This window comes from Scyliorhinus torazame, chromosome 25 (genome assembly GCF_047496885.1).
Source record: "Scyliorhinus torazame isolate Kashiwa2021f chromosome 25, sScyTor2.1, whole genome shotgun sequence".
In the NCBI taxonomy this organism is placed as follows: domain Eukaryota; kingdom Metazoa; phylum Chordata; class Chondrichthyes; order Carcharhiniformes; family Scyliorhinidae; genus Scyliorhinus; species Scyliorhinus torazame.
In genome coordinates this window covers 13,510,502-13,531,473 of record NC_092731.1, presented here as the reverse complement: position 1 = coordinate 13,531,473, position 20,972 = coordinate 13,510,502, and the positions used below count along the sequence as shown (strand labels likewise).

Genomic DNA, 20,972 nt, shown 5'->3' with positions numbered 1-20,972 from the left:
ATTCCCAAACTACTCCTAGGAGACTGCTGGGAAAAGTAGTAATCTCCTCTTGGGACAAAGGAGCCTCTCGACTGTCGCAATTCCTACAGAGTCGCCATATGTGTCCACAAAGATTTTTGCGTCTTGTTTTTTTTTTTTTGCATTCTTTCATGGGGTGTGGGTCTCCACCAGCAAGGCTAGTGTTTATCGCCCATCCCTAATTGCCCTCAAAGGTGGTGAGCTGCCGTTTCAGAAGGCAGGTACGAGCCAACCACATTGCTTTGGTCTGGAGTCACCTATAGGCCGGACCAACGGACACTAACGAACAAAATGACAATCTGGTAGTTTCACGGGGTAGCTATTCATTCAAGAAGTATTTTATTAATTAATTCTAATTCTGCGGCTGCTGTGGCAGGATTTGAAATGATGTCTCTGGATTATTGGCGGATTGCTCATGCCTCAATAAACACAACACAACTGTAACCATCACCAAGGAGGTAGTGATGGGCAAGCTAATGGGGCTAAAGGTAGACAAGTCTCCTGGCCCTGATGGAATGCATCCCAGAGTGCTAAAAGAGATGGCTAGGGAAATTGCAAATGCACTAGTGATAATTTACCAAAATTCACTAGACTCTGGGGTGGTCCCGGCGGATTGGAAATTAGCAAACGTGACACCACTGTTTAAAAAAAGGAGGTAGGCAGAAAGTGGGTAATTATAGGCCAGTGAGCTTAACTTCGGTAGTAGGGAAGATGCTGGAATCTATCATCAAGGAAGAAATAGCGAGGCATCTGGATGGAAATTGTCCCATTGGACAGACGCAGCATGGGTTCATAAAGGGCAGGTCGTGCCTAACTAATTTAGTGGAATTTTTTGAGGACATTAACAGTGCGGTAGATAACGGGGAGCCAATGGATGTGGTATATCTGGATTTCCAGAAAGCCTTTGACAAGGTGCCACACAAAAGGTTGTTGCATAAGATAAAGATGCATGGCATTAAGGGGAAAGTAGGAGCATGGATAGAGGATTGGTTAATTAATAGAAAGCAAAGAGTGGGGATTAATGGGTGTTTCTCTGGTTGGCAATCAGTAGCTAGTGGTGTCCCTCAGGGATCAGTGTTGGGCCCACAACTGTTCACAATTTACATAGATGATTTGGAGTTGGGGACCAAGGGCAATGTGTCCAAGTTTGCAGACGACACTAAGATAAGTGGTAAAGCAAAAAGTGCAGAGGATACTGGAAGTCTGCAGAGGGATTTGGACAGGCTAAGTGAATGGGCTAGGGTCTGGCAGATGGAATACAATGTTGACAAATGTGAGGTTATCCATTTTGGTAAGAATAACGGCAAAAGGGATTATTATTTAAATGATAAAAAATTAAAACATGCTGCTGTGCAGAGAGATCTGGGTGTGCTAGTGCATGAGTCGCAGAAAGTTGGTTTTCAGGTGCAACAGGTGATTAAGAAGGCAAATGGAATTTTGTCCTTCATTGCTAGAGGGATGGAGTTTAAGACTAGGGAGGTTATGCTGCAATTGTATAAGGTGTTAGTGAGGCCACACCTGGAGTATTGTGTTCAGTTTTGGTCTCCTTACTTGAGAAAGGACGTACTGGCACTGGAGGGTGTGCAGAGGAGATTCACTAGGTTAATCCCAGAGCTGAAGGGGTTGGATTACGAGGAGAGGTTGAGTAGACTGGGACTGTACTCGTTGGAATTTAGAAGGATGAGGGGGGATCTTATAGAAACATATAAGATTATGAAGGGAATAGATAGGATAGATGCGGGCAGGTTGTTTCCACTGGCGGGTGAAAGCAGAACTAGGGGGCATAGCCTCAAAATAAGGGGAAGTAGATTTAGGACTGAGTTTAGGAGGAACTTCTTCACCCAAAGGGTTGTGAATCTATGGAATTCCTTGCCCAGTGAAGCAGTAGAGGCTCCTTCATTAAATGTTTTTAAGATAAAGATAGATAGTTTTTTGAAGAATAAAGGGATTAAGGGTTATGGTGTTCGGGCCGGAAAGTGGAGCTGACTCCACAAAAGATCAACCATGATCTCATTGAATGGCGGAGCAGGCTCGAGGGACCAGATGGCCTACTCCTGCTCCTAGTTCTTATGTTCTTATGATATTGATCTGGAGGGCACATTTAGGGTTGCTCAGGATGACCTGGTATCCACAGCATCGAATAATAATTATCTTTATTGTTGTCACAAGTAGGCTTACATTAACACTGCAGTGAAGTTACTGTGAAAATCCCCTGGTCGCCACATTCCGGCGCCTGTTCGGGTACACGGAGGGAGAATTCAGAATGTCCAATTCACCTAACAGGCGCGTCTTTTGGGACTTGTGAGAGGAAAGCGGAGCACCCGGAGGAAACCCACGCAGACACTTGGAAAACATGCAGACTCTGCACGGACAGTGACCCCAAGCCGGGAATCGAACCTGGGACCCTGGCGCTGTGAAGCAACAGTGCTACCACTGTGCTGCCGTGCCACCCAGGAGTCGGGTAGAAACAAAATACATCTGGTTTAACGTTCACCAAGCACTTTATGGGGAAATGGTGACGTAGTATCAATGTCACTGGGCTAGATAATCAGAGGCCTGAGCTAATAGTGTGAGGACACGAGTTCAAATCCCACCCCAGCAGCTGGTAGAATTTGAATTCAATTAATGAAACCTGGAATTAAAAGCTAATCTCAGTAATGACCATGAAACAACCACCGGTTGTCATAAAATTCCCTCGCAGCACGGTGCGCAGTGGTTAGCACTGCTGCCTCACGGTGCCGAGGTCCCAGGTTCGATCCCGGCCCTGGGTCACAGTCCGTGTGGAGTTTGCACATTCTCCCCGTGTCTGCGTGGGTTTCGCCCCCACAACCCAAAAGATGTGCAGGGTAGGTGGATTGGCCGCGCTAAATTGCCCCTTGGGAAAAATGAATTTGGTACTCTGAATTTTTTTTAAAAGTCCTTCTGGTTCACTAATGTCCCCTTCAGGGAAGGAAATCTGCCGTCCTTAACCCTCTGAAATGGCCGAGCGAGACACTCACTTGGAAGGTGGGTGGATGTGGGCAAAAGATGTTGGGCTTGGCATTGTCGCCCACATCCCATTAAAGAATTAGGAAAAAGAAAATGTCTTGCATCATGAACTTATGGACCAAGATTTAACCAAACTCCTTTTTTTTTTTTCTCTCCAACCTCCGTCCCCTCTCTTAGTGCCCACAGTCGATGTAGCTAAAACCATGTTTAGGCGGCTCAAGGAGATCTGGCAAAGCGACCAGGTGCAGAGGGCTTACGCTTTAAACATTGGTGCTGGGGCGGCTGTCACCCGGGCCGCCTATTTGCGCGTGGTCCGAGAGTTCGGATTTCCTGATGCGGCCACTGAATTATTAAAGGTAATCTTTAACGCGTGGGGTATCTGCGAACAGGGTGTTGGGAGGGTGGAGGCTAACCGGCTCGCGGCCAAAATAACCCTTTAGGAAGCGGCCAGCTTTTCTAGTTATTTTTATAGAAGCTAATTGTTGAGAATCACAGCATAATTGATCTGTGTTGAGCAAGATTGTGCCACTTTAGTAACTTCCTGTGTTTAGACCAAGTTAGTGCAAGTTTTGACAGTTCAACTAGGAATCGAGTTGGGTGTTTTTACTCTAATTTTACTTGGAAGAGGAAGCGAGAAAAGCCAAATAAAAACATTGGCCATTCTGACTGGGGTTGGCACGCCTGTGTCGGAGGCTCCGTCTGCAGGCCTACTTGCGTCTGTGGGGGGGGAAGGGGGGGCATTCTGATGCACGGTCAACTGAACAGGGGCTCGGAGGCATTGTCAGCATTGGAAACAAAAACAAAATTGAGGTTTGAAATGTTGCTGGTGGAGTGGAACACGTTTTGCTGTTTAAGGCTGTTTTTGTTGTCTCGTGCCTCCCCTTGTGGGGAGTTCCTGAAATTGGCTTTCTTGACTGGCTCCAATTTTGCATTATTGCCCTTTCTCTCCCAGATCCCCCCAACAAACCGGGGAGGGGAAATGAGGAAGGGATGACATCTCCACCCCTTGCTCTTGGGCGCCATCTAGCAGCAGAGCTGCAAAGCACAATTCTAAAGGCCTGGTATTAGTCTGGCTGCTTTTTCAACTGGTGATCTCTGCATGATGGACAAGCACAGAAGCAGGCTATTTGTCCCACCCGTTTTTTTTCTGCTGCACAAGAACTTCTTTCCACCCATAGTTAACTCCATTATTATAATTCTATTCTTTCCTCGCGTGTGTTTGCATACCTTTGTCTTAAATGCATCAGTGTTGTTTGCTTCACTCCCTGTGGGAGCAATTCGCTCATTATCACCACATCTGGGCTTAGAAGCCTTTAATATTCACGTTTATGTGGGACGGTATTTGGGATATGACTGGGGTTAATCAATACTGCAGGCACACCTGATAACCTGCAGTTACACCGACTCATAGCATTTACAGCACACAAACGGGCCATTCGGCCCAACATGCTGGTGTTCTGCTCCACGCAAAACCACCTTCGACCTTATAAGTTCAAACTGTTCTGTCTTTCTTTCTTTCTCATCCAACTGCATTCTCCTCTCCTCTTATGCCTTCCTCCCACATCTGTTTATCTTGCTTTAAGTCCCACCTCGAGTCCCAAGTTACAATAGTTCTCCATCGGTTTCTCGGACCATAGGATTAAATGCATCTGTCTCCTTGAATCTTTATTTTGAAAGCCCATCTTCCGTCATTCTCCAATTTAGACTACCTGAATTCTTTTGTAATGCTTTTACAGTAGCATCTCAACTATTTTTGACGAGAGTTGCTGGATAGTCGCAGAGATTCCTTCAGTCCTCGATTTCTGTCCCAACCCTGCAATCTTCTGAGATCTCCGTGCTCTTCCATTTCTGGCCTCCTGCACACACTGATTCCATTGACTCCACCATTGATGGCCATGACTTCAGCTCTGAAGGCCCGCAGCTCTGGATTCCCTCCCTCAACCACTCTCCTCCTTTACGATGTTCCTTAAAACCTCCCTTTTTGACCAAATGTTTTGTCATCTGACCTAACATCATTCTTTTTTTTCTTTTTTTTTAAATTTTTCCCTTTCTGAGTTACCAAGCCAGGGCTCAGAGTGTGGGTCAGGGGCGAACCCCTAATCCAGCTCCTCGCCTGCTCCAAAAAACTAATTCAAATTGAATCCAATTTATGGTCTCCACAAGAGAGACATCTGAACCCAAAGGCTCAATCTACAGACACTTGATCTTAGCCAAAAGGCCGAGAAGCGATGACCTAACATCATTCTAATAATAATATAATCTTTATTAGTGTCACAAGTAGGCTTACATTAACACTACAATAAAGTTACTGTGAAAATCCCCTAGTCGCCACATTCCAGCGCCTGTTCGGGTACACTGAGGGAGAAGTCAGAATGTCCAATTCAAGGGCAGCACGGTGGCCCAGTGGTTAGCACTACGGCGCTGAGGACCCTGGTTCGATCCCGGCCCAGGGTCACCGCCTGTGTGGAGTTTGCACATTCTCCCCGTGTCTGCGTGGGTTTCACTGTCACAACCCAAAGATGTAAGTAGATTGGCCACGCTAAATTGCCCCTTAATTGGAAAAAAAATAATTGGGTACTCTACATTTCTAAAGAAAAATGTCCAGTCCACCTAACCTGCACATCTTTGGACTGTGGGAAGAAACCGGAGCACCCGGAGGAAACCCACGCAGACACGGGGAGAACGTGCAGACTCCGCACAGACAGTCACCCAAATCGGGAATTGAACTTGGGACCCTGGAGCTGTGAAGCAACCGTGCTAACCACTGTGCTACCGTGCTGCCCTCTGTGTCTAATTCTGTTTGATAGCGCTCCTGCGGCTGTTCTACTACATTAAGGATGCTATACAAATAACAAAACGTAATCTGAACTTCAGCACAAAGGAAGGTGGCGATCTGTCTCTGGGTGTAATGGCCCTGCGGGTGTGAGCAAGTGTTGTTGAATACTCGAGACTCTCCAGGCTTCATCCAGAAATAATGTTTTTAAAAATTCCTTTATTAAATCATTCAGTGAAGGTTACTGTTGTGGGTGGAGTGTAGAAAGGGAGGCTCACGCGTGCGTGCGTGTATTAATTTAAAATGTTAGCCTTTTCTTTGAAATGTTGACTGAGCCCCTGTGTAATTCCAGCGTTTTCTGACTATATTTCGGATTTGTATTGCTTTGCAAGCTGACCTTTTCCTAATGTTCCATTTCAGTATCCCGCCGTGTATTTTCCTAATGAGCATCTCGGCATCGACAGCCCAACCTTTGCGAAACGCCAGCAGCCAAATTCCCGTCGGACTACCCCAGTCAAGGAAACCAACATCCTGAGCCTGGACCCCTTCAGGAATTTCGGTCCCCCGCTCCCCCCTCCTCCTCCCCCCTACCACCTCCCCCCAGCGCCCCGGAGAGAACGTGCGCCGCCCAGCGAAAAGAAAGAAGACAGCCAGCCTACCTCATGCCGGGCTTTGCGTGCTAACTTGCAACCGCATCCTGTCTCTCGGACTTCAGAGCAGGCGGTGCAGGCCTCCATCAGGGCCATTAACTGCGAGGAGCTTGGTGATAGCCGCATGACACTCGAGGAGCAGGTCCCTGTAAGTACACTTGCACACTGTGCTTCAGATGGGTGTGTCTCTGTGCACTGTCTCACTGATGCCCTGCCATGTATTGCATTATACTTGCTGATCTCTGCTTCAGAACTTAACCTTCCAAGAATTTCTGGAGAACAATAAGAGAGGCCTGCCTTGATGAGCTCCGCTTTGCTTGTGGCTAACTCTGCCATTTTGCTTGCGGCTAACAGCTGACTCCGATGTTGCAACAGCAACTACACTTGGTGTAAAATGCTTTGGAACATCCAGAGGTCACGGAAGTAACTGTGTAAATGGACGTTCTTTTCTTTAGCTAATACATGTTCCTCATTAACCCAGTTGTGCATCTGGTCCCAGCCCAATTGATTTTTTTACAAAGTGCTGTTTGGAAGGGGCAGTACGGTGGCACAGTGGTTAGCGCTGCTGCCCCACGGCGCTGAGGACCTGGGTTCGATCCCGGCCCTGGGTCACTGTCCATGTGGAGTTTGCACATTTTGCCCGTATCTGCGTGGATTTTGCCCCCACAACCCAAAGATGTGCAGGGTAAGTGGTTTGGTCACGCTAAATTGCCCTTTAATTGGAATTTCTTCTTTTTTTTTTAATTTCCTTTTTTAACAAAAATAAGTAGTGCTGTTGGCAAGTGTGAAACCGAGTCGGGCAGACCAGGAATGTAGCCAGGTACTATTGTTGGGCTGTGTTCAATTAGCTGATCTTCGACTCGATGGCTGGAAAAGGAGTGCTTCAGTTTTGGATGTGGTGCTGTTATAAGAACATAAGAACTAGGAGCAAGAGTAGGACATCTGGCCCCTCGAGCCTGCTCCGCCATTCAATGAGATCATGGCTGATCTTTTGTGGACTCAGCTCCACGTTCCGGCCCGAACACCATAACCCTTAATCCCTTTATTATTGAAAAAATTATCTATCTTTATCTTAAAAACATTTAATGAAGGAGCCTCAACTGCTTCACTGGGCAAGGAATTCCATAGATTCACAACCCTTTGGGTGAAGAAGTTCCTCCTAAACTCAGTCCTAAATCTACTTCCCCTTATCTTGAGGCTATGCCCCCTAGTTCTGCTTTCACCTGCCAGTGGAAACAACCTGCCTGCATCTATCCTATCTATTCCCTTCATAATTTTATATGTTTCTATAAGATCCCCCCTCATCCTTCTAAATTCCAATGAGTACAGTCCCAGTCTACTCAACCTCTCCTCGTAATCCAACCCCTTCAGCTCTGGGATTAACCTAGTGAATCTCCTCTGCACATCCTCCAGCGCCAGTACGTCCTTTCTCAGGTAAGGAGACCAAAACTGAACACAATACTCCAGGTGTGGCCTCACTAACACCTTTATACAATTGCAGCATAACCTCCCTAGTCTTAAACTACATCCCTCCAGCAATGAAGGACAAAATTCCATTTGCCTTCTTAATCACCTGTTGCACCTGTACCAACTTTTTGCGACTCATGCACTAGCACACCCAGGTCTCTCTGCACAGCAGCATGTTTTAATATTTTATCGTTTAAATAATAATCCCTTTTGCTGTTATTCCTACCAAAATGGATAACCTCACATTTGTCAACATTCCACTCTTTCAATTGTCATGAAATAATACTACAACCCAAAGAAGAGGAGATTAATTTACCTGGTATCCCAGCATTCCCTCCCCCTCCTCCTTTCATGTGATGTGGTTGTCGCGGGCAAGGCCACCATTTGTTTCCTATCCCTAATTGCCCTTGAACTGAGTGTCTCGCGAGGCCATTTCAAAGTGGAGTTGAGTCAACCACATGGCTGTGGGGTCACATGTAGGCCAGACCTGGTAAGAGCGGCAGATTTCCTTCCCAAAGGGACATTAGTGAACCAGATGGATTTTTACACCAATTGATGATCTTTATTAGTGTCACAAGTAGGTTTACATTCACACTGCAATGAAGTTACTGTGAAAAGCCCCTAGTCGCCACACTCTGGAGCCTGTTCGGGTACACGGAGGGAGAATTCGGAATGTCCAATTCACCTAACAGCACACCTTTCGGGACTTGTGGGAGGAAACCGGAGCACCTGGAGGAAACCCACGCAGACATGGGGAGGATGCACAGACAGTGATCCAAGCTGGGAATCAAGCCCAGGTCCCTGGCACTGTGAAGCAACAGTGCTAAAACCATTGAGCTACCATGCCGCGTTGATAGTTGCAACGTCACCATTGCTGAGACTAGTCGCAATATTCTGGGAATCGTCCTTTTCCTGATCTAGCCACAATTGCTATTATGAAGGTTTTCTGCACTATCTTGGCTCTTAAGACTTAGAAGCTTGTTTGCTGTAAATTTGACCTTCAGGCTTGGTGGCTGGAAATTGGCCTGTCTGCTTTCTCAGACTGCTAGATGGTAACTGCCCCTCTTGGTTTTTCAAGATCTAGGCAATTATACCTTTGTTGTTCTTTGATTATGCCTTCTGTGTATTCAGCTATCTACCCCCATGAACTCCCTTGAGGGTGTACATCAACATATGTATATCTCTGGGACCTTTCCAATTGTCTATAATCTGTTTCTCCTCCATAAACTACTCCCACTTGATTATTATCTAAACTGCCGTTCTAAACGCGTTACCAGGAGAGACACAGACCAATTGAGTCCCTTTGAAGAGCATCTACCGCTGCCTCCAGGCAGATTCATGACCCTAGGTGTCTGGATTGCTAGTCCAGTGACATTAGCCCCACGTCATCATCTCCCTGCATTCTATTGTTCCTTTAACCACCAACACTAAAGCATCTGGTTATTTATCTCAACACTGTTTGTGGAACATTGCAATTGGCTGCTATTTTTCAATATTCTGACAGCAACTATTGTTATGGGCCAGGGTTTAGAGAACCCCAAAGTGTATCATGGAGTTCACCTGACCCACACCTTTTAATAGATTGTGGTATGGGGAGCACGCGGCCCACTCTACAGGTGTGGTACAGCAGAAATGGAAAAGTATTTTTTAAAAGCAAAACAATGTTTATTCTATGAACTCAAGTTAACCTTTTTAAAACATACAGTGAACATCTTAGCAACCATTAATTCAAATACAACCCCCAAAGAATACAATATTAAGTAATCCTTAATAGCTTCCCAAACAACATCCAGAAGACAAAAGAAACACCTTTTAACAGAAGCACATCAGGTTTACATTCACTACTGAAAACATTTATAATTCTGAATTCACCAAATGATCAAGAGATAGTCTTTTCATGGCAGGGATATCAACAGTACACCTGCTCTGTCTGGCTTCAGCTCCAACACTGAAAACTAAACTAAAACACGCCCTGCAGCAAACAGCCTAAATCGAAAGTATAAAGCTGACAGACAGCCCAGCTCCACCCACACTGTGACATCACTGCAGTAATATGAGCAGCCAAACATTTCTTAAGGCGACATTCTCATGACACTATACTTCAAACATGCTCAATTGGCTATAAACCAGTTTGACATTGCGAAAGGCACTATGATGAATACAATTGCCATCGTTTCCTCACAAGACCCATTTATTATATAATGACTTGATGTTTGGTGGCATTGTGCATGGAGGAGTCAAGATCATGTTTGGTCTTTAGGTAATGCAGGGTTGCATGATGGGATTAATTGCATAATACTTTTCCATTATAAATTCCTTGATTCATATTTATAATGAAAGTTATCTATGTAAACTGGTCACACTGTAATTACATCCTCCCACCAGTGGTGTCTCCATATTTATAATGCAAAAACTAATCCCGATAAAAGATGATGAACCTTCCCAGGTGTGAACTCACTTTGGCAATTTCAGCGGTCTAATCTAACTGGTTTGACTTCACAGAGCTCCAAAAGTTTGGTCAAGGACCTGATGCCTGACATTGCCATGGCAGCCGCATCGAAGCAGACCGTGAGCTCCAAAGACCCTGAGCTTTGTAAGGCCGTCACTGACGCTGGTAGAGATTCTACAGAGCCCACCGTGGAGTCGTCTGAAGCACTCTGCTCCAACCGGGGTATCAGTAAGTACAGCTTAAGGAAGAAGAAGCACGCTAGAGGACAGAAGCCTCGCAGGCATGTAGACTTCTGGAACTACCCTGATTTTTATGATCTTTCCCCTGAAGATTCTTGCCAATCCTCCGTTTTGCCCCAAAAGTTGCCTTCCCCTTCCCTTTCCCCTTCAAAGGGTCACACTTTCTGTCAGGACTTGAAGAATAATTCTAGACCACCCACTGGGTTAAAGCAAGCCCAGATTAACTCCACTTCGCCATCCAAAAGGAAAGAGACCTTGAGCAGCGAATCCACAGATCCTCAGGAGAAGACTGAACTTAAGAGGACTTCAGTGAAACTTAACCCATCACCCACAGTCGAGGTTGTCCATTGTACTGCTGGCACAGATTTGACCCACGGCCTCCCAGCACATGAGGAAAGGCTACTTGACATTCATCAACAGCTTGGGAGGTGTGACCAGCAACTGCCTTTAGAACCAGCTAGTTATAAAGCCACCTCTGGTGGGACTTTGATGGGGACGGACTTGATAAATGGTCTGCCTGCTGAGGAGCAGAAACCTAGGCCCAGACTCGCGTCGCCAATCAAGTGCTCGTTTCTCACGTGCGAGCTGCCAGCTTCTCAGTCAAGGCAGCGGACCACCGTAAAATCCGACCACCCACAGACCACCGTAAAATCCGACAGCCTTTCTTCCCCGGAGCCTGGCTGTTGCGATTACCTTTACCGGAGGGGTGGCACTGGCACGGCAATGACGACGGACCTAACCTGCAGTCTTCCTACCAGCCCCGGTGTTGGTGTGCCATTAATCTCCGCCATCGAGGACTCGTCTGGAAGAAGATTAGCCGAGGCGAACCTCCTCACCCCCTCAAACTGTTGCATCACCCACACCGTGAACTCCAAGAGGCAGCCGAGTAAATCGGAGGCCAGAGACTTTCCTTACAAAAAATCAGCTCTATAAATCTGGTATTTGTATTCCTCAGCTGTTATATTTTATAATTTGTCCTCCCATTTTCTTTTTCCCCTCTCTCCGTTCTCCAAAGTGTGCTCTTTACAAAACACGATCTGGTGCAGTGAGAGTTCTCACGTGGCCGTGGTCCTGCTTTTTCAATGCAAGCTCGCTGACGTCTCTGATGGTGTTGCTGGGGACGTGATCTGCTCAGAATGAACGTTGGGCGGCCCTTGGTGATCTGATGGATCGTTTGGGGGAAGGGTAGGGTGGCAGATTGAGGCTGGGGACGCGTTAATTTATTTTTAGATGGCCATTGTGTTTGCACCTGGGCAACAGGCAGAGCATCGGCCTTGGGAGGATTCTGCCGTTGAGGGGCCCAATCTCAACCTGTGCTCCCGCTGGGACAGTCCATGATAGGCAGGCCATCCCGGACGGGGAGGGACGATTCAAGAGGGAACTCATCGGAAGCCTGCGCTATGCATCCCAGCAGCTGACCGCAGAGAAATCTCCCATGAGTAGCCAAGATTGGAAAGTGGAAGCTGAAAGGGAACGGGGAACAGGAGGAGGTCTAGTGTCATGTCTTGAATATTCCAAAATCCAAGCAAAAGAGCAATTAAAGAAGATGTAAAAACGGGAAAACACAAGGGATTATTAGATTGCAAGAAAATGGTTCTGTGGTTTAGAAATCAGGACCTGGAGTGGTGAGGCTAGAGTATTACAAATGAGATTATGTTAGACAGGCATTCCTGCTGCCAACATTGTCACAGATGAGGGCCTTTTATAATCACGAATTGGCTCCACTAATGGCCATAGATTTGCTGCCCATTGTGAATTTCGACCATACAGATCACCGAGGCCCCAAGTTCAATTCCCACTACTGAACACTGTCTGCTCGACGGTGCTGGATGATTCCATGCCTGACGGGTGCATCCGTGTTGCCTTCCCCCTCGCTGTCTCTCCGCCCCGCCTGTCATGTGCGTGCTTTCGGGCAACCCGCAGATTGTGCGTGAATGGAAACTGAACCCTACCTCAAAACCCCGAAATCTGGGGCGAAACCATTCACCCTGGGTCACCCCCCCCCCAATCTATTGTTGAACCGTCAGCCTTTTGAAACAAATCAAACCAGCTTCCACTCCGCTCCGTGCCTATCCGAAGCAGGCTTCAGACAACTGTCCCCAGGCGAGGACCTCCGTCTGAACAGGTTGGCTGCTTGGCCCCCTTGGCCGGGAAAGCGAAGGGGGTTCCTTAGAGGGGGGAATCAAAGGGACGTCGATATCTTTGCAAGTTGCAGGTCTCATCATTTCACCAACAGTAGCCAGAGGGTAGAGAAATGGACTGGAAAAAATGCTTTTGTTGGTGAAGTTGGTTACAAATCTCTCCAATTTGGGGCTAACCCATCATTTTACGGAAGGGCTGTGGGGGGGACGTTCAGGCCCTGATGCACCAAGCAGTACCAGTGACCGATTCTGACCTCCCAAACTCTGCTTCGTGTTTGGTACGAGTTTTCTGAGTGGTGTGACGTTTTGGGTGAAGCACTGATGGGTACAGATCAGTCACTGGTGGCGAGGAACAATTTGGAAGGGGTGAATGGAGAGCACCGTGCGAGAATACATCCTAACTGACAACGGTTATTTTCCAGAGGAGCTTCGGTACCAGTACAGCACTACACAATGCCGAGTTCTCTCTCTTCCCCCTTAGCCCATCACTTTAGCTCCCTTTGAGTTGCTTCTAAACTGCTTTTGAGAGGGGCAGTTTTTTATTTAGGCTTCTTGAAGTTAAAATTATGTTTTGAATATATTTTTATATGATATATCAACTTTTAAAAAAAACTGTGCATTGTATTGTCTTTCTAAAACACCCTGTTTGTTGAATCCTTTGTTCTTGTTTTACCCGACTTGATGAAGTGGTCTTTGAAATCATGTTTTTTTTTTTATTTAATAAAAAACAAGATTTGCTTTGAAAACCCAGGGGTTTGTTCTAGGGCTACTAAATAGGCAGGCTTCCCTGCAAATTCCGGCTGAAACGCAACGCATAATTGGTCAGCTGGTTAATCTAATACCCCGGACAACAATTGAGGCGCTTGAATATTTAGTATGTGTGTTTTCTCCGTTGGCAATTCCACTTAACCGCTTGAATTTAACAGCCCCAGTGGTACTGGCCAAGAGCGTGTCCTGTGGTATTATTGATGGGATTACCAAGCGCAAAGCCCGATTGCGTGGGGGCAGTGAGGGTTGGAACTACGTCACGAGAATCCATGGGTTTCCCTTTCCTAATCCAGCAATAATCTGGAATGTACAAGGGAAGAAAATAAGTATTTTACTTTGGGTGGAAAGAGGTTGTAATTTAACCCAACCCGCCAGATGGACATCTCGTGGGATCATGTGGGTCAGGCAAAAGCCAAAGTCCCACCGGGTCCCATCAGTTGCCCCAATGGGCATGTTAGGTTAGAATGGTCTCCTTTGTACTCGGTTAACCTCCTGGACATTTGGGGGTATCTGTTCAAAGCTTCAGACTATTGTGTCTAGCCAGTCACTTGTCAACTTTTGGTATTAAAACGACTCCCTGACTTGGTCACGAGAAAGACCAATACTCCAGGTTCTCACGTTCTCTCTCTATATCTCTCTCTCTCTCTCTCTCTCTTTCTCCTTCACTCCAACTGTCTGTCTTTCTCTCTCTCTCTCTCTCTCTCTCCCCCTCCCTCGCGCTCTCCTTCACTGCTATTTGTCTAATGCAATGAGGTGCACAAAATGTTGGTTAACTGTGGGAATATGTCTCGAGTATCAATATACAAGATTAGCCTGCACAGAGGGAAACCAGGGCCTCCCTTATTCCCACCCCTACCCCATTCTTGCATATATGTGGGGCAGCACGGTAGCACAGTGGTTAGCACTATGGCTTCACAGCACCAGGGTCCCAGGTTCGATTCCCGATTTGGGTCACTGTCTCCCACAAGTCCCGAAAGATGTGCTTGTTAGGTGAATTGGACAATCAAGGGGCTGTTTAGCACAGGGCTCAATTGCTGGTTTTGAAAGCAGACCAAGACAGGCCAGCAGCACGGTTCAATTCCCGTAACAGCCTCCCCGAACAGGCGCCGGAGTGTGGCGACTAGGGGCTTTTCACAGTAACTTCACTGCAGTGTTAATGTAAGCCTACATGGGACACTAATAAAGATTATTATTATTATAACCATTGCTGCTTTTTGGAAGGTAATACATTTCATAAATGCCAGCTTTCATCCTTCTCTTGCTGGTGTCCATTTTCTAACTAGAGGTTGTAAGAGCATCTGACTGGTCTTTGACCGCAGGTTCTTGAGCACGTGACTAAATGGTGCTAATGCAGGGTAACTGGCATTTCTTTATTCTCTTATCTTCTCGTTCCTCCCTTTTTGGGGGAAATGGCCCCCTTCGTGTTCGGGTTTCTCCTGGCAAAGCTACGCTGGGGAAGGAAGCCTTGCTACTTGGGAACCAAGACTCTTGTTTAGTCCAGAACATGTTCCCACTTCAGTAAGTTCCATCAATGTAGAGCCTGGTTAAGTGTTCACAAGGTGGGTAAATGTCAGGGAGGCCATTCGGCCCATCTTAACTCATTTGTCACTTCAGTTAGGAGGCATCAAGTTATTCCAGGTTTTTAATCCTATTTGGAACTTGATTCCAGGTGTTAGAAATTCTGAGTTGTATTTTCCTCACAATCGTTTCAAACTTGCCATTCATCAACGTTTGCCCTCACTTGCTCTTTCAGTTCTCCTTCCTTGCATTTAATTGGGTAAGCAGCATTGGTGCGTCCCACCCAGCACCTTCAAGATTCACTCCTTCCACCACCTATGCACAGCGGCAGCCGCATGTACCATCTACAAGATGCGCTGCAGCAACCAGCAAAGCTCCTTTGACCGCGCTTTCCAAATCCGAAACCTCCACCACCAACAAAGACGAGGGCGGCAAATTTATGGGAACCCCACCACCTGCAAGTTCCACCCCAAGCCAGTCACCGTGCTGACTTGGAAATCTATCGTCGTTCCTTCACTGTCGCTGGGTCAACAATCCCGGAACTCCCTCCTGCAGAGCACTGTGGGTTGCATTGGGTCACCACCACCTTCTCGAGGGCAATTAGGGATGGGCAATAAATGCTGGCCTAGCCAGCGACGTTCCCATCCTGTGAGTGAATCTAAAAACAAAAATCAAGTTCTCCTTTTCTTAGAAAAGTAAATGTTGCCATGACACACTTGTAAAGTCTTTGGAGAAATATTTCAGTAAGTTGGTTTCAAGCATTTTGAAATTTGAGGCTGAAAGTTAAAGCAAGTCTAAACAAAATGGGGAAATGAAAAGGACCGATATTGTCAGAGGAGAGTTAGGAGGGCTGTGTGGCTTGCTGGGCGTCACTTGAGGAATGGTACAGGGCAAGGTTTTTGGTGGTAGCAGCGCCCTCTGCCCATACCTGCCCTTCAGATTAAAATGGCAGTTCATAGAATCATAGAATTCCTACAGTTCAGAAGGAGGCCATTCAGCCCGTCGAGTCTGCAGCGACCCTCTGGACGAGCAGCCTCCCTGGGCCCAATCCCCATAACCCCACCTAACCTACAAACCTTTGGACACTAAGGGGCAATTTAGTTTGGCCAATCCACCTAACCTGCGCATCTTGAAATGAAAATGAAATGAAAATTGAGTAGGCTTCAATGAAGTTACTGTGAAAAGCCCCTAGTCGCCACATTCCGGCGCCTGTTCGGGGAGGCTGGTACGGGAATAGAACCGTGCTGCTGGCCTGCCTTGGTCTGCTTTAAAAGCCAGCGATTTAGCCCAGTGTGCTAAACCAGCCCCTTAAACCAGCATCTTTGGACTGTGGGAGGAAACCGGAGCACCCGGAGGAAACCCAGACAGACACCGGGAGATCTCCACACAGCTGCCTAAGGCTGGAATCGAACCTGGGTCCCTGGCGCTATGAGGCAGCAGTGCTGAACCACTGTCACCGAGCCACAGTTGTCGACACTGCAGAGATCCCTTGGTAATCAACACGGTAATATTCGCAGGTTATGCTGTTAGATTTTTTTTCCCTTTTTTAAAAATAAATTTCGAGTACCCAATTCATTTTTTCCAATTAAGGGGCAATTTAGCTCGGCCAATCCACCTACCCTGCACATCTTTTGGGTTGTGGGGAGAACGTGCAAACTCCACACGGACAGTGACCAGAGCCGGGATCGAACCCGGGTCCTCGGCGCTGTGAGGCAGCAGTACAGGTTATGCTGTTTGATAAGTGCTATCAGCCCACATGTACCGTGGGAACTCTTAAGAAAGTAACTATTTTCCATTTGCTGTGGTTTCTGTTTGAACCTTGTAAGACTGTGAACAAAAAAAGCCCCAAATAAACGGTGGCATTTTAGGTAACAGATCTCTTAGTATCTCGGGTAACACTAATGGCAGTGGAGGATCCCTTCACGTGGAAATTTTTAAATTAATTTAAAGTACCCAATTCAATGTTTTATCCAATTAAGGGGCAATTTAGCGTGGCCAATCCACCTAACCTGCACGCCTTTGGATTGTGGGGGCGAGACCCACGCATACACGGGGAGAATGTGTAAACTCCACACGGACAGTGACCCAGAGCCGGGATCAAACCCGAGTCCTCGGTGCCGTGAGGCAGCAGTGCTAACCATTGTGCCACCGTGCTGCCCTCGCCACGTTGTAATTGTGGGCAAATGTATCAAAACCAACTTGCACGGCCATTATTTAATTTCCTGATTCGATTCTCTTTTGAAATATATTTAAACTCTTTTTCTTTCCTCGCCGGGGAAAGCGGTCCTTACTATTCCTGGCTTCTGTTGTAAAGATTTTCCCGTTTCCTTCCATTTTTGACGGGATATTTCTAACAGAAACTGGACAATGCAAAAAAAAATTTTTTTAATGGATGTTGCAATGGTTTCAGGAAATTGATTGGTCTACCTGCTGTCCTGGTGCCATAGTCTTTCCCCTACACAACCTCCAGCCCCGAAGTTATACTGCTCTATCCAGCACTGTTTGGCTTTTAAACCCATGACAGTGAATACTATAGCTGGATTTATAAAGGAGAGGGCCTCCGCTTTCACGGGGACTGAGTAGGTGTGGGCATTTGTCTCCAAGCACATTCGATCTACTTCTGGGAAGCAGAAACAAGATAAGAATGTGGCTGATTCATAAGCTCCCATTCACTACTCCTGAACGTCCTGAATCAGTTTAATTCTCATCCACTGGTGCTGGGGCAAAGCAACACCCTCCGCTTTCCACTACGGGCAGTTGTTGAGAGGGTCAGGAGAGGGAGAGTAGAGAAACCTTTCTCGTTAATGCAATGCGGAGTTTTAGGCAATTAAAGCTTCCGGAGGTGCAAACAATTGCTCGGAGAGTCAACTGGGAAATGGTCCTAAATGCTGCTTGAACCATGATGTGTGATGGAAACGTGGGAACAGAAAGAGGATGTTCCGGCCCTTTAATGTGTTCCGCCATTCATTTTGATCATGAATGACGTGTAATCGTTGTCAGATTTCATGTAATTTTCACTGATTTTGATGGAATTATTATACACCTCCCCTCCCACTGGTCAGTAGAATACCCAAGGGTCTATTCTTTGTCTGAACCTTGTTGACCATTGACAATTGCCTGGCAGGCTCCTTGTCAGCAAGGATCACAGCAGAGCAATAAGAGGCAAAAAATCCTGTTTGGATTCTCTTAACCCCTGGCTCCTCTGATTCCTCCTTTCCGTTCTCCCCGAGATCCAGCGATTTAGGACATGGTGGGGATCGAGTCGAGAGCTTTCCAATGGAGGAATAGGACCCAACCCAGGGAGGGACATCTTTGAGCAGCCGCTTTTAAATCGGATTGGTTGATTAAAATTTTAAATCGCCTACCTAACAAAACTGCGCCCGAAAAGATTGTCGAGCCATAATCCCACTCCTTGCTCGTCCAGTAGAATTTGAAGACACTTGCTTTTCAGCGTAAAGCAATGAAACCGTGGCCGGAGTCTCCGGCAGTTGGGATTCTTTCTTCCCGCCAGCGAACGACGCTCCTCCGGGGAGCACGCGGCTGCTGCCGAGCAACCTTTAGTATTGAACCAGGGCTCCGAACCCGACCCAAGGGCTCCACGAGCATTCCTAATGGATTCCACACAATTTTCAGGTCATCTGAAAATTGAACTAAATGTCTCGATTTTTTTTCTTTTATTTTTTTTAATATACATTTAGAGTACCCAATTATTATTTTTTTTACAATTAAAGGGCAAATTAGAATGGCCAATCCACCTACGTTGCACATCTTTGTTGTGGGGGTGAAACACACGCAGACACGGGGAGAATGTGCAAACTCCACACGGACAGTGACCCAGGGCCGGGATTCGAACCCAGGTCCTCAGCGCCGCAGTCCCAGTGCTAACCACAGGTGTCTCGCTTTTTTTTTCAAGAATACCACCCTTGCTTTTGGTGAAAAACAATCGTTAAGAAAGTTCGGACTCTGTAGCCTTTTTAACTTTGTTTTCGTTTTTGTTTTCATAAGGGCGGCGCAGCGGTTAGCACTGCTGCCTCGAGGCGCCTAGGACTCTGGTCACTGTCCGTGTGGAGTTTGCACACGCTCCCCGTGTCTGCGGGGGTTTCACGCGGGTTTCACTCCCCGTGTCTGCGTGGGTGGTAGCATGGTGGTTAGCACAATTGCTTCACAGCTCCAGGGCCCCAGGTCCCGGCTTGGGTCACTGTCTGTGTGGAGTCTGCACGTTCTCCCCATGTGTGTGCGTGGGTTTCCTCCCACAGTCCAAAGATGTGCAGGTTAGGTGGATTGGCCATGCTAAATTGCCCTTAGTGTTGGGTGGGGTTACTGGGTTATGGGGATAGGGTGGAGATGTGGGCTTGGGTAGGGTACTCTTTCAAAGAGCCGGTGCAGACTCAATGGGCTGAATGGCCTCCTGCACTGTAAATTCTATGATTACAACCCAAAAAGATGTGCAGAGTAGGTGGATTGGCCACGCTAAATTGTCCCTTAATTGGAAAAACAATTGGGTAGTCTAAATTTTTTAATTAAAAAAAAAAAAACAAATAGAGGAGGGGAGAAGGGGTTGGGGTTCCACAGAATCTCTCCAAATCTTATAGGGTCCCTTGAGCAAATAAAAGTTGGAAACCACTGTATTAAGCACTTACTTTAACATTGGCAGTGCCCTATAATGAGCGCTTTCTATCATTGCCCCAGGCTGCATCAATTGTACCGCTCACCCGCTGCTCTCCAGCTGCTTTGGGTTATGGCAAGGTATTGGAATCGTTGCAGTGATTCTGTTGGATGCACCTACAGCGACTGATGTATCCTCCCCCCCCCCCCTCCAAGTTCATCTTTGTGTGACCTGTATGTGGATGACTGAATCCTGCCCACACATGTACACACGATATATCGTGGAAACCCTCTCTGTAAATCTGACCACGCGAATTATATGTGTTTCTTCTAAATCTATTTTTCTACAATAGTAGATGATGTAATTTAAAATAAAAAACTTCAGTAGACACGTTGACTATTAGGGAAAATGACTGAAAGAATTGATTCCAGGATCCTTTTCCACGCAAATAGTAACTTATTTATGTACTATAGCTGCTTGGAACTTTCTAATGTTACGAGGATAATAAATGTACGAAGAGTCTGCCTACAGCTTGTTTGTGTTTTCTTTTTAACTGGCCTTGCATACATTTTTTTATATTTTATACAAATGGTTACAAAACATAAACAATTTGGGGAACAAAGTCCCCACCACACAACTATACAGTTTGTACACATTTTCCCTTTTTCATCTCCCCCCCCCCCCCCCCCCCCCACCCGCAACGAATAGCTCCTCCAACACGGCCACGGGCCTCCCCCACCTCGCCTCGGAGCCTTCCGCCGAACCCCTTAATTCGTACTTGATCTTTTCCAGCCAAAGGAGGTCATTTTGAGTTCCCCAGCCAAGCCGCCACCCTTGGTGGCGTTACTGCCACGCTAGCATCACTGAGCAATGAGAGAGGCGAAGGCCACCACATGGGCTCTCCTCCCCCCTCCATCAGCTCCAGCTTCTCCCACTATCCTTGTTCACACTGTGAACACTCCCGCCCAGAATCTCTCCCAACTTTTCACAGCCGCAGAACATGTGTGTGTGATTCGCTGCTCCTCGCCAACACTTTTCACACTTGTCTGTCATTCCCTCTAAGAAACCCACTCATTCTTGCCCGCGTCATGTGCCCTGTGTACCACCTTGAACTGTATCCAGCTCATCCTTGCGCACGAAAAGGCCGCATTTATCTTTTGTAGCGCCTCATTCTATACTCCCCAGTTTACCTCCACTCTGGGCTCCCCCTCCCACTTCTCCTTAATCTTCTCCACCTGCTCACCTCCCTTTTTTTAAATAAATTTAGAGTACCCAATTCTTTTTTTCCAATTAAGGGGCAATTTAACGTGGCCAATCCACCTACGCTGCACATCTTTGGGTTGTGGGGGTGAAAC

The 20,972-nt window shown here is 46.8% G+C and overlaps 1 protein-coding gene and 1 non-coding gene across 4 annotated transcripts in view; one reads left to right on the top strand and one right to left on the bottom strand.

Annotated features, from left to right (window-relative positions):
- LOC140402335 (BTB/POZ domain-containing protein 7-like) overlaps window positions 1–20,143 on the top strand; it is a 91,753-nt gene extending 71,610 nt beyond the window's left edge. For all 3 annotated transcript variants that reach the window (XM_072490046.1, XM_072490047.1, XM_072490048.1), the window contains exons 9-11: window positions 3,184–3,362; window positions 6,200–6,577; window positions 10,399–20,143. In XM_072490046.1, the coding sequence (XP_072346147.1) occupies window positions 3,184–3,362; window positions 6,200–6,577; window positions 10,399–11,517 (1,676 nt within the window). In that variant the 3' untranslated portion in view covers window positions 11,518–20,143. The remainder of the gene's footprint in view (window positions 1–3,183; window positions 3,363–6,199; window positions 6,578–10,398) is intronic.
- Window positions 5,049–5,236, bottom strand: LOC140402579 (U2 spliceosomal RNA). The gene has a single exon (XR_011938179.1). It is a non-coding gene; the product is annotated as a U2 spliceosomal RNA (small nuclear RNA).
- Window positions 20,144–20,972: the final 829 nt, after the last annotated feature.